Raw genomic sequence first — 14,367 nt, forward strand, 5'->3', positions numbered from 1 at the left:
CAGTGGGATTTTCTCTTTAAAGGAATAATCTCCAGCTTCAGAGTTTCATTTGTATGACAACTATGTTTTGACTTAACATCATTGAACCTGGATCCTTCATGGGGTTGGTTTTATTTTAATTTTTTTTCAAGCTCTAATGCATTAATTCTTATGCAGCTGTATTTTTAAATGCTTTTAGAATCAATAACCTCATTTTCCAAATTATAAAAAAATTTCAGTATTGATCTGAAGCCGTCTACAGTGTTGAGGCCATATCAAGAAAAAAGTTTGAGAAAGATGTTTGGAAATGGACGAGCTAGGTCAGGGGTCATTGTCTTGCCATGTGGTAAGTTTGATTTAATGATACAAATAATATTTTTTCTGTGATAGGTGTTTTATTTTAGGATATTATGTAATTTTGTGGCTATATTATAGTTCTGTGTCATATTTGATGTCTACCTATATCTCTATACAGGTGCTGGGAAAACTTTAGTAGGAGTTACAGCAGCCTGTACAGTGAGAAAAAGGTGTCTTGTTCTGGCAACATCTGGTGTCTCTGTAGAACAGTGGAGATCTCAGGTAGGTACATAGCCTGGCCAGTGTTAAGTTATTTTTGTAGATAAGTTGAGATTTAATGTAGATACACATGTTCAGTTCTTGCATTATCTGAAGATTTCTGAAGAGCAATGTAGTTTAGGGCATTGGAAATATTGGGTAAGTGCAGTTGTCTAGTAATATCATTTTTTTTAGTTCCTGCAGAACAATGGAGATCTCAGGGAAATTATGAATATCGTATGAATTCAGAATTTAGAATTTATTGCATGCAAATATTATTGCAATTTTTGAAAAATGGACAAAATTGTGAGATTAATTATTGTGATTTTTGGAAAAGCCACTTACAGATTTATAGATATCCCAAAGCCACTTACAGATTTATAGATATCCCAAAGCCACTTACAGATTTATAGATATCCCAAAGCCACTCACAGATTTATAGATATCCCAAAGCCACTTACAGATTTATAGATATCCCAAAGCCACTTACAGATTTATAGATATCCCAAAGCCACTTACAGATTTATAGATATCCTTGGAAAAGCCACTTACAGATTTATAGATATCCCAAAGCCACTTACAGATTTATAGATATCCCAAAGCCACTTACAGATTTATAGATATCCTTGGAAAAGCCATTCACAGATTTATAGATATCCCAAAGCCACTTACAGATTTATAGATATCCCAAAGCCACTTACAGATTTATAGATATCCTTGGAAAAGCCACTTACAGATTTATAGATATCCCAAAGCCACTTACAGATTTATAGATATCCCAAAGCCACTTACAGATTTATAGATATCCTTGGAAAAGCCACTTACAGATTTATAGATATCCCAAAGCCACTTACAGATTTATAGATATCCTTGGAAAAGCCACTTACAGATTTATAGATATCCCAAAGCGTGTTCTTATTGTTATGATACCTACCATGTGGCATTATTGGCAATAATTTCTGAATTTGCAGTATATTTTACCGTGTAATATATGATTTTGTTTATCTGTCATTTTCAGTTTAAGATGTGGTCAACAGCTGATGACAGTATAATATGTAGATTTACCTCTGATGCTAAAGACAAACCAATAGGTAACTGAAAACAAGATAAAAAAAAAAGAAGGGAATTAGCATCTGTATTAGTAAAAGTAAGGTATCTGGAGTAAAATAAAAAGAACAGCCAAATTTTTATAGTTATTGATAAAATAGATCAAAGCATATAAGAAAGTTATTTTGGTAAAATTATTTGGACAACATAATGTTTCTCAAACATAAAAACAGGAAGAAGCTTTGTGAATATTTAAAAGCAATTATTAACTGAAGTTTCTCAAATTTTTCCATGTTTACCAAATTCATGATGTTTACTTTGCTTAGAAATCCAGGTCTATTCTTGTAATAATTGTTCTGAATACTTGAATGGAAGACCAGAATATACTGGTAGTCTGAAAATAATCCCTTGAAAAGATTTTGAAAGAATTTTTTTGTTACAAATAACAAGACCTAATGAACCATTTTGTGTAAATACATGTGTCCATCACATACATGCAGTTTAGAATACAAAACACTCTCCATAGAAGAATTTTATCTTTTATTGATGTCTTGTTCTAGAAATATCCTATTACTTATAAGATTGCCTTCTTTTGTAAATAATGTGGCAAAATTATTATCATAACCTTCCTGCTGCCTCAAGGATTGATGCTTTTTGCTAATTATGGGACCAAATAATAGGTGCAATAAATCTCCTTTGTGCTATTTTTTTCAGGATGTTCTATATGTATCAGTACATATTCTATGTTGGCTCATTCAATGAAGAGATCCTGGGAGGCTGAACGTGTCATGGAATGGATGCAAAGTCAAGAATGGGGAATTATGCTTCTGGATGGTTTGTATTTATATCATAAATGAAATCTAACTAAACATTTTGTCAAAGTTTTCTTCTGACTTCAATTAAGGAAAAGAAAGCACAGATAATCTTTGTAACTGTAATGGTAAAAGAAAAAATATTTTCTTTATTTTACATTTAGTACAAATACAATGTATAACAACTAAGCTCTAAAATACAACTGACTAAATATTTATATGTCTTTACAGAGGTACAAACCATTCCAGCTAAAATGTTCAGGAGGGTGCTGACAATAGTGAATGCCCATACAAAGCTAGGTCTGACCGCCACACTGGTCCGAGAAGATGACAAGATAGCTGACCTTAACTTCTTAATTGGACCAAAGTTATATGAGGCTAACTGGATGGAATTACAAAATAAGGGATATATTGCAAGAGTTCAGTGTGCAGAGGTATATTATATTAACATGTTTCTGTAAGACAGAATTTTGTATATATTACATTTTATATATAAAAATAGGAAGATGTGGGTAGATTGCTAATGAGACGACTCTCCGCCAGAGACCAAATAACACAGAAGTTTACAACTAGAGGTCCCAGTTTGGCCTTAATGAACAATAAGCAAAACCCATACTGCATAGTAAGCAATAAAATGACAAATATAAAGTAATTAAACTGAAAAACTAACTGCCTGATTTATGTACAAAATAATAAACAAACAATAAATATGATAAACATCAACAACCACTGAATAACAAGATTCAGACTAGGGACAAGACGAATACTGAATGTGGCAAGGTAAACATTTTTGCAACATAAAAATAATCTATAGAAATGATTTGAAAAGGATTTAAGTCGTTTAACTCATCAGATTGTTATAAAACATAAAATACTTTTGACAAAATTCCAAAAGAAAGTACAGATCTGAGAGATATGATTTTTGTCAACAAAAGTTGCAGAAAAGGAGACAAGGTTCATCTAACCTTGGCCTTCTTTCATGAAACAGTGATCAAGCATAATTTTTTGCGGTCAAGTCAGTTTCTCAGACGCTATAACCAATATGTCACCTATAGTTGTGGAGGCATGGAATGATTGCAATGTGTGCTTAACTGTCTGGCAGGGTTTTATATTTGGTGTATTGAATGATTGTATGGTGTACATTTTTGTTTGTCATATCTTGACCTCATTTACATGGATCATTGATAATGTTAAGTTTATGTGCTTCTTCATAATAAAGCAAGCGAGACATTTTATCATGTGCAATTTTGTTCAGTATTTTACTGAGGTTTTTCACAGTTAACATTAACATACAGTCAGGGATAACATTAAAAAACTTAAACCTTCATAGAATGTAATGAAACTTGGGCATAAAGTTTTTCAAGATCAGGTATTTGACAAAGAAAATGGTTATTAAGAAAAATCTACATTTGACTGTTAAATGTATTCACTCTTGAGTTCCATTGATCTTTTACAATTTTTGTAATAACATTTTTATTGATATCTACTGGTCTTCGTTATATAAATAAGCTATTAGTAAAATTGCACACATTATTTTCATACATAGGTATGGTGCCCAATGAATCCTGAGTTTTACAGGGAATACCTCAACACAAAGTCAATGAAGAAACTAGTAAGTACCTCAGTAAAAAGAATAAAGGGGGAAACAATTTTAAATATATTTCATATAAAATTTAGAATTATGAAGTGAAAGTATCTAATACTATTTATTATAAATTTATTATGAATTTAACCTCATTTTACATGCTTTGTAAACACAGAGCAGATACAGGTGAGCGACACAGGCGAGCGACACAGGTGAGCGACACAGGCTCTTGATAGCCTCTAGTTTACATTCCAATTAAAATACAGTCCTAAAACTATACGCAATTTTTTTTTACTGATGTATATCATTTGGAAGTTTTCATTGTATTAAGGTGGTACCCAACACTTTCACTAAAATTAATTTGGCTCGTTTAATTTTCATAAAATTTGACAAAGTATCTATGACCCTTTAACAAAAATATAAAAATTTCAAAAATTTTGAACCAACTGTTTTGTCAGAAAAATTACACTGGTTTTAAAGCAGTTTGACAAACACTAATTTTGATCATCGAGAAGCTTAATATTCCCTTTACAACACAACATAATTAAAACGTTAAGCTGACTTTACAGAGTTATCTCCCTGTAGTGTTAGGTACCACCTTAAACAATTGTTTAAATATATTTTAGAAACAAATTTAGAGACAAATATAATATAGCCAAGTGGTCAACAAGGAAGGCTGTTCTAAACCTCTGCTCACAAACCTCTATGAGACCAGATTTTGTTTTAAAAGTCTTTTATATCAAAGGGTACCTTCCTCTCTACATCTCTTCTTAAAAAGGAATTGTTATTGTTTTGTTTTGGTCCTGTTTATAATGATTATTCATTGAAAAACCTTTTAGGTTCTAATATTTGATGTTATTGTTTTTCAGTTGTTGGCTGTGAATAATCCTAACAAGTTTCGAAATTGTCAGTTCTTGATCAAATACCATGAAAGAAGGAACGATAAAATCATTGTGTTTTCTGACAATGTGTTTGCACTGAAAAGTTATGCAATTAAACTCAACAAGTAAGTTTTAAGTTATGTTTAATCAAACTCAACATTTTATGTTTAGATACCGTAGATACTCGAGTATAAGTCGATCCGCTTATAAGTCGGATGCCCTTTTCAACTTTAAAATCTAAGGATTCAGTCTTGACCCGCCTATAAGTCGGTTTAAATTGAGACCTTTTTTTTGCAGCAGAAAGTAACTAATCATCGGCAAAATCAAGAAATTAAATTGAGTTTCGTGTATTGAATGAATGTTTGTTTCTTTAAATAAATACATAGAATTGATGTTCATCCTAATAATTTATTCTGTTGATAATAATAAAGATGTATTCATTTCTTGTTTCTTGTTTTTATTCACTGTTTTGCCTCATGTTGTTTACGTAATGCATCAATGATTTTGTAGTGTATTACCAAACACCTATTGTTTGAGAAAAACGAGTATAAACCAACATGAACCTGAACAAAATAAAAGTCAAACGAAAAAAATAAATTATTCCAGTAAATCATTCATAACTGACCAGTCATAGTAATAAATATATTCAGACATAGGATAGACAACATCAATTAATGGATTATAGAAATCAAGGGACACTAACTAATTAACCTATTTACCTGTCACTGATATTTTTCACACCTATAGTGAATACAACACTTTGTCACTTAATTAGGGGTTATTCATGGATTATACTGGCTTGTCAATCAGTGTTGTAATTTTTAATAAAACAATAATAACACAATTAGTCGGTTAGATACATTCTTTTTATATATTTAGAACATTATTATCTTCTTCTGATTTCTGGTTCTTGGCTCTTCCTTTGGGATGATACAAAAACCATGTGACCATGAAAAATCAATACACAAAACGGAAACTGGGAAGTTCAATACAAATGTTAACAGAGAACAAATAAAACACAAAGACAGTATTGTAGTCATTTATTTTCAACAAAGGCTAATTATTTAGAGATTTATGTAGGTTTGGATATCACAAACGTAGTTTTGGTCAGGAAATTCACATCTGACCACCTTTCTTGAGCTTGGATTTTTCCTCTGGTCTCGGAATCTCGCTTATAAGTCGGTACCCCTCTCTGGATTCTGAATTTTACTCCCAAACTTCCGACTTATACTCGAGTATCTACAGTAATGTCTCCAGGGATGAAATGACATTTAAATATGTTGAAAATAATTTAACACCAAAATAAAAGTGGATCTCAAAGTAAGTACAGTGGATTCATTTATTTTTTTAGGTACCAATTTAGGTGAATTAAGGAAAACTTACATGTTCATGGATAATTGATTTCATGATTTCAAAGTCTGCATACGAGAATATAGAAAATTAGTTATTCATTGAAGATTTAATCAATTGGTTCACTTGTATCCGTGAAAATTCATATCCAACAAATTATGATTCCACAGTATTTAAAAGCACCTAATTAAAAAAGTTGAACTTACACCTTCTCAATGCAGTGGTAGTATCTCTGAAAATATCTCTCATTACATACATTGGCAATGAGGGTCGTTTACAAATAAAACAAACTTTACAACAAAAGAGATGATATCTGCTCCCCATTCGGAACTTTCAATTTCTTTGTAGCAACAGTGCAGCAGCGCCTGTGTACAAAGTTTATATCTCCAAGTTGATACAATATTCAAGGGCTTGTTGCTCACAAGGAAGTTATTAAACCAAGAGTTCCAAGTGGTGAAATCATCCCATCAAAATTTTAGAGACACCATCATGAGTTGGTTGACCATTATAGAATATCTGTTTAACATTGTTGAAACTACAATCTTGTCCTTTTTCCTTGAATGTGACCTACTGATTGAGACATACCACTGGGATTGTAAATTCATAAGCAACATGACGAGTGCCACATGTGGTACTCGTGTTGTTGTTTTTTGAACTGTTGTCAGTTTATTTTCAACTTGTGAGTTTGAATGTCCCTTTGGTATCCTTCTCCTCTCTTTAAAGGAGTAGATCCGGTAAGGGCCTATTTTGGCCTCAAATTTCAGGTTCATCTAATGAAAGATTTTGGACACTTTTTAAACACTTAATTGTCTATTTCAATTGATTTGATTAGTTTTTGTGAAAGATTTTAAATGATTTAGTCATTAAAAATGCTAAAATTCAAGCTTAAATATGAAAAATCTATCAAATATGCCAAAAAACGTCATTTTTCAGATGGTTTTTGTCAAAAATGAAAGTGTCCGCATCTGTGTTCATCCCCAACCTTTATATATGTTATGTATTATCATCAAATACAACTTACATTTCAATATTATGAATGAACACGAATGCGGCCACTTTCATTTAAGACGGAAACCGTCTAAAATTTAACTAAAATGCAAAAATTGTTAAGATTTCAGTAATTTAGCTTGACTTAATGATGCTAGTACCTGATACATGTACATTGTATTCTCAAAAACAGCCTATATTTATGTAGCAGAAGCATTCTACTTTCCAATAAATAGCTAAAAGATTACAATTTCACAATTTTGTAAAACTGCTATATTTTGGGGCCAAAAAGTGGTGTTACTGAATCTACTCCTTTTTATATATATATATTTTTTTTTATGATTTCAGACCTTATTTATATGGACCTACATCCCAAGGGGAGAGAATGCAGGTTTTACAGAATTTTGTACATAATCCCAAAGTGAACACAATATTTGTATCAAAGGTATGTTCATTCAATAACATTTAGGTATACAGTATACTTCCTGTTTTCATTTACAAATTGTAAACTACTCATGTCTTAAATTTTCTATGTTGGTACATGGTTGAAACATATTGCTTTTTCAAAACAGAACATAATTGATAATTACATACTCTGTATCTAAGTTAATTATATTATTAGATATTAAAAAACTTCATCTCCAAATTGTAACATATTTTGATACAAGACAAAATGTAAGCTTCAATATAATTGGGGAAAAGTGTTATCGAGATGGATAGTTGATTTCTTAAATTGTTGTATTAAGTAGCTATATCCAAGTGTGTTTTTGTTGATAGGTAGCCGACACATCATTTGATTTACCAGAAGCCAATGTATTGATACAGATTTCAGCACATGGTGGTTCACGTCGACAAGAAGCTCAGAGAATGGGCAGAATTCTCAGAGCCAAAAAAGGTTGGTTTTAACATTTAATTGAAGAATATTAAATAAGGAGATGTTGTATATAAATTGACAATCACCCAACAGAATCCAAATAAAATGAATTTTAGCAGTAGTAGGTCACCGTTCAACCCTCAACAATGAACAAAATCCCTATTGTATAGTCCGCTATAAAAGGCCCAAACATGACAAAATAGTGATTTTTTAAAGACATTTTCAATGTTTTTGGTGGCATTTAAAAAAGTGTGGGAGGGGTCTTTAGGTTTTAATGAATTTTGATTTCTTTATTGAAAGAACTTTTCTGAATTTTCTAATAACAGAACTATATTTGTATAATACTATTTATAGAATGCAGTTCCAAAAATGATGTAATTGATTGTTTGATACACTAGTCATATTTTTAATTTTACTTTTACCAGGTGCTATAGCTGAAGAATACAATGCTTTTTTCTATACACTGGTATCCCAGGATACACTAGAAGTGCATTACTCCCTAAAGAGACAAAGATTTCTGGTCAATCAGGGATACAGTTACAAAGTCATCACTAAACTAGCTGGCATGGAAACGGTAAATTAAATGTGCAGTGTATGTGGTTTTAGAACAGATATTTTAAGTTCAAGAGGGGTTTTTGTGTTAAAAATACAAAAAAATGTCTTCTCAAGATTGGTACTACAGATATTCTCATACCCCTAGTCTCTTAAACATGAAAAATCTGTTTAATTACACCAAATATCTTAGGGATAGTTTATTTAAGAGGGTGTCCATGGAAAATCCAGGCAGTGGATGGCACATGACATATTTTGTTTTCAAAATTTTTTCATCTATTTCATATCACAAAGTCATTCTTTCTCAAAGTCAAATTTTGTTTTTTTTATTAACTGCAACAAATAACGAGAAAAAAAATACATAGAAAGCACTGAAAATTCATTGAAAAGGGGAGATAACTCTTCATTTTGTACAAAATTTTTTTGCATTGTTAGTGAACTTTAAAAACATTTTCTGAGCCATCCACTGTTGATTTAAAAAAATCTTTGACATATATATCCTTTGTATGATATAAACATTGCATTGGAACCAAAAATTCAGTAGGAAAAAAATTATGTTGTGCCACCCATATCATAGGACTTGCCTGATATTTACTTGGACAGCCTCTTAAATATTTGCAATTGAGTTCATTTGTTCTTTTGCTATAAATTTAAAGACAGTCACTTAAAAAAACTAATTGTGCATAAACACAGGAAAAGGTGAAATACAATATAATGCAAGTAGGATCAATAAATGCATTATTGTTTAAAAAAACATAACTTGGAAGCAGTTATTTCAAAACAATGTTGATAATTTTAAAACATGGGAACGTATAGGTTGTTCAAAGTCTTATTTCTGATTAATAAAAATGATGTAATAAATAACTTGGATGTTTTTTTACAGGAAAATTTATACTACGGTACTAAAGATGAGCAGGTACAGTTGTTACAGAAAGTTCTAGCTGCCACAGAACAGGATGCAGAGGAGGAGAAGGGTGGAGAACCTGGCTCTCAGGTATGTCAGGGTGTAAAACACATGTACACTGTGTTTTAGGGAAATGTTGGTGAAGGTGTGTCAAGGATGTTACACACATTTTCACTGTATGTTTTGCAGAAACTTGGGTGTAGATCTAATAGGGGAGTAACATACATGTACATTTTCATTCACTAAGAAATAAGGAGATGTGGTATGATTGCCTATGAGACAACTATCCACCATGGACCAAAGGATCTGAACAAAAGCAATCAAAGGTCACTGTACAGCCTTCAATAAGAATAACCCATATCATAATGTTAGATGTGTAGAATATTTGTACATTCAAGGATCCCTGGTATTTTAGGACTCAAACATATTTGTACACTGTCCTTTTTTCTGTGACTTGAATCTCAGGTGTGTCATTAAAGTAGCAGGTATATTCACCATAAAACATTTAAAGTTGATCTGATTATACCCCCGCCTTAAAAAAGTGAGGCTTTAAAAAAGTGTGGGTATACTAGTTTACCTCTGCAGGGATCTCCATGGCCTGTTTAATGATGGCGCCCCGCCATCGTTCAAATGTTTTGCGCCATCGTCAAATGACTTGCACCATCGTAAAATTGTCTTGCGCCATCGTTAAATTGTCTTCCGCCATCGTTCAAAACTTCATCGTTTTTTGCAGGCCGACGCCATTTTTTTTATCAATTATAATCAAATGCATGTAATTGCATAACCCTTAGGCTTTTTATGTTATAACCCAATACAGTTCTAACGCCTGAGGGATATCCGGATTAAGATCGCTAATCACTTAATTGTACCTGAGCTTATACAGGTAGATCAACAAACCACACAGAAGAATACTATCTGAGGATAGACGATCCATTTGTCGAATTAATCAATTAAGTTTCAGCAAATGATTATGATAATTTAGATTAAATAAAAAAATTAATAATCCAGTTATAAAGAAAACAGTTTAACAAGTCGAACACGTGCTTTATTTTGACTTACGCAATCAGCATCCCCCTTTTTAAGAAGTACAAAATAAGACGCAAAACACTAAATATTATTTCATTGCAAATAACTTGAATACTGCTGTAACGATAATTTAGAATTACTTTAAAAGTTTAAAAGTAAAAACTTAAATATTTCCTGTAAAGAAATATCGTATCGTAATTCCGAATTCATTTCGTATATTACAATCAAATTGATACATCCGCGTTTCCGGTTTCTATTCAGACTCGAAAGATACATGTTGCACAGCATCAGTTTGACAGATAAAGTCATTAAAAATGTTTTCATTTGTCAATGTTTGCTTTACAAATCTCTTTAAGCTTTTACATAACCCGTACGAATCGTTTTGTTGTTGCTGCAAATCAGCCATACCGGTAATGGGTTCTGAATTTGACAACTGTCCATGAAAAATAATCTCCACATCATATGATTATTAACCCCCATAACAATTACCAAAAATACAAGAAATCTACATGGGGACCTTCATGACAGCTTTTGGTCATTCTCGACTAAAGGGAGACCATGAAGACTTGGCATTTGAATGGTTAAAAACGGCAATAAATGAAAATATTGATACTTCTAATTCTATAATGAAAATTCAAATAAATATAATTTAAATAAGCAATGAGTTAGCATGTTCACCGTTCCTTGTATAGAGGGATAAAATACTTCTGATCGTGCTACACTGTACAGCGTAGACACGGTTTGTAATGTGAAAGTTCCTCCATCGTTCAATTTTAATCCATGGAGATCCCTGCCTCTGCCTGTCCATCCATCTGTCCTATAAATATTTTTCTTTGCATCTTTCTAAGGAAGTACATCATAAGCATTTTTGAAATTTGGTTTCTGGGTTATAGTCAGCTATACATTGTGATACATTTTCAGATTCATCACTCAACAACTTCCTGTTTACAGAACACTTGTATCATTTCACACATGATAGCCAAGTTGAAAATTTTCGTTGCATCTTTCTCAGGAACTGCAATACAATGATTTCTGAAAATTTCACATGTTCATTTTATTTTTATACGACCGCAAAAATTAAAAAAAATTTGGTCGTATATTGGTATCATGTCGTAGTCATCATCGTCTGAAGACAGATTGTTTCCGGATAATAACTTTTAAATAAGTGAAATAAATCAATAAAATTTAAACACAATGTTTATAACCACAAAAGAAAGCTTTGGATTGATTTTGGGGGTTATGGTCCCAAAGTTTTAGGAATTAGGGGTCCAAGAGGCCAAAAACAGCATTTATCTAATTTCAAGACAAAAAGTTGTGTATTAGTATTTCAATTGTACTGATATTGTACCACAATGTTCAATACCATGAATAGAAGGTTGGGATTTATTTTAAGGGGTTATTGGGTAGACAGTCCTTGAATTAAGGGCCAAAAACAAGCATTTTTCTAGTTTCAAGACAATAAATTGTGTGTAACTGTATGGATCTCTCTGACATTGTACACTCTGACATCGTACCTCAAGTTTCCATATAACACAGTGAATGCTGGATATCAATTTTGGGTTAATTTTACCGAATATGTAGGAATAAGGGGCCAAAAAAGGGGCCAAAAAGAAGCATTTTTCTAGTTTACAGACAATAACCTCCCTTACACTACTTGTATATTATGTATAAAGAAATGTCAGGTTTTGGACTAATTGCAAAAAAAGGGTTGGGGTAGTTGTTTTCAATTTTTTTTTCCAATTTCTCAAATTCTAAATTTTTGAAAAATTAAAAGAAGACATCTTCAATTGCACAATATTGTGTAATAAATTTGTAAGATCTGAACATTTGTTTTGTGTCAGAAACACATTTTATGTCAAAAATTTGATCTCAATCTAAATTCAGAGCTGTATCAAGCTTGAATGTTGTGTCCATACTTGCCCCAACTGTTCAGGGTTTCGACTTCTTCGGTTGTGTAAAGCTGTGCCCTGTGGAGCACCTGGTTTAAATTGAAATGGTCTTAATTCTTGGCCTAAAACAAAAAAATGGATTTGACAATTAACTTTATATAATATATTTTACAATGATTAGCTAAATGCTCAAAATTACTGAAATTTAGTTCAAATTTAATGCTTTATTGTCGAGCCTGCTACTTTTGTTGCAGAAAGCTCGACATAGGGATAGTGATCCTCCGGCGGCGGCTACGGCCACGTCGGCGTTAGCTAACTTCTTAAAAGGTTTATATTTTAGAAGGTGAAAGACCTGGATGCTTCATACTTTGTATAAAGATGCCTCATGTTACGAAGTTTCCGTCAGTCACATGTCCAATGTCCTTGACCTCATTTTCATGGTTCAGTGACCACTTGAAAAAAAAGTTCAGAATGTTTGTAATGTTGAATTCTCTCTTATTATAAGTAACAGGATAACTATATTTGGTATGTGCGTACCTTGCAAGGTCCTCATGCACGTCAGACAGTTTTCACTTGACCTCGACCTCATTTCATGGATCAGTGAACAAGGTTAAGTTTTGGTGGTCAAGTCCATATCTCAGATACTATAAGCAATAGGTCTACTATATTTGTTGTATGGAATGATTGTAAGGTGTACATGTCAAGCGGGCAGGTGTCATCTGACCTTGACCTCATTTTCATCGTTCAGTGGTCAAAGTTAAGTTTTTAAGTTTTGGTCTTTTTATTTAATATTATATGCCAAAGGTCAACTAATTTTGGTGTATGGAAATATATTATGATCTATATGTCAGTCCCGCAGGTTTTATTTGACCATGACCTCAATTGCACGGTTCATTGCACAGTGTTAAGTTTTTGTGTTTCGGTCTATTTTTCTTAAACTATAAGTAATAGGTCAACTATATTTGTTGTATGGAAGCTTTGTTAGCTGTACATTTCTGCCTGGCATGGTCCATCTGACCTTGACCTCATTTTCATGGTTCATTGGTCTTTGTTTAGCTATCTTGGTTAATGTTAAGTTTATGTGACCGTTGTAATAAAGCTTTATACTTAGGACTATCAACATAATATCAATGATTAGTAAAGAAGGCGAGACATTTCAGTGTGTGCACTCTTGTTTGCTAACTGGTGTAATACAATCCTTCCTTTTTGCACAGGTTTAGGTACAACTTTTTATCAATAACATATGATAATTGTATTGACATAACCATATGGTTTGTTTTGTAGATGATGAGGAGGCCTGGCAGTATGAGTTCTATGTCAGGAGCAGATGACAGGCTATATATGGAATACAGATCTAAAAAGAACAGGGAACATAACCATCCATTGTTTAAGAAATTCAGAAACTGAAACAAAACATTTATCAGTTGATAACTTTTGATTGTATAATCACTTGTGATGAACATGTAGAGTTGACAATGTGAACAGTTTCTTTTGTCAATGTCAGTGAACTGTCAAAGCCTCATTCTGAAATCATAGTGCTATAAAACGACATATAATTCAAATCATCATTTACTGTAAAAGCTTTGTTAACGTTAATTAAAAGCATATTTGTCAATGTAAGAAAATTGTTAAATATTCAATTTCATAAATCAAATGCATTCTTTAAGAATTCATGAAGATGTTGTTTAGTATGTTGAAAACAGAATAAATGTAAAACTGTGTTATTTTTTTCACTGATTTTCTTTTAAAAGGATGAAGTAAAAAATTATGATAACTATTCCTGAATGAAGAAAAAACAACCATTTTAATTCTGTCTTATTTAATGAAATATCACAAATAACATGTATGTTGCTCTCAAAGTATCTTTGATTACCTTTCATTGTGGACATTATATGTGCTAAAAAGTTTTTGAATTCATAGAAAATT

The 14,367-nt window shown here is 32.0% G+C and overlaps 1 protein-coding gene across 1 annotated transcript in view; it reads left to right on the plus strand.

Annotated features, from left to right (window-relative positions):
- LOC143065189 (general transcription and DNA repair factor IIH helicase/translocase subunit XPB-like) overlaps window positions 1-14,162 on the plus strand; it is a 31,478-nt gene extending 17,316 nt beyond the window's left edge. The window contains exons 10-21 of the mRNA XM_076238607.1: window positions 219-325; window positions 455-558; window positions 1,553-1,625; window positions 2,296-2,415; window positions 2,625-2,827; window positions 3,940-4,005; window positions 4,848-4,984; window positions 7,545-7,641; window positions 7,974-8,091; window positions 8,496-8,644; window positions 9,506-9,616; window positions 13,726-14,162. Of these exons, the coding sequence (XP_076094722.1) occupies window positions 219-325; window positions 455-558; window positions 1,553-1,625; window positions 2,296-2,415; window positions 2,625-2,827; window positions 3,940-4,005; window positions 4,848-4,984; window positions 7,545-7,641; window positions 7,974-8,091; window positions 8,496-8,644; window positions 9,506-9,616; window positions 13,726-13,848 (1,408 nt within the window). The 3' untranslated portion in view covers window positions 13,849-14,162. The remainder of the gene's footprint in view (window positions 1-218; window positions 326-454; window positions 559-1,552; window positions 1,626-2,295; window positions 2,416-2,624; window positions 2,828-3,939; window positions 4,006-4,847; window positions 4,985-7,544; window positions 7,642-7,973; window positions 8,092-8,495; window positions 8,645-9,505; window positions 9,617-13,725) is intronic.
- Window positions 14,163-14,367: the final 205 nt, after the last annotated feature.

The sequence above is a fragment of the Mytilus galloprovincialis genome, chromosome 2 (genome assembly GCF_965363235.1).
Source record: "Mytilus galloprovincialis chromosome 2, xbMytGall1.hap1.1, whole genome shotgun sequence".
NCBI classification, from domain to species: domain Eukaryota; kingdom Metazoa; phylum Mollusca; class Bivalvia; order Mytilida; family Mytilidae; genus Mytilus; species Mytilus galloprovincialis.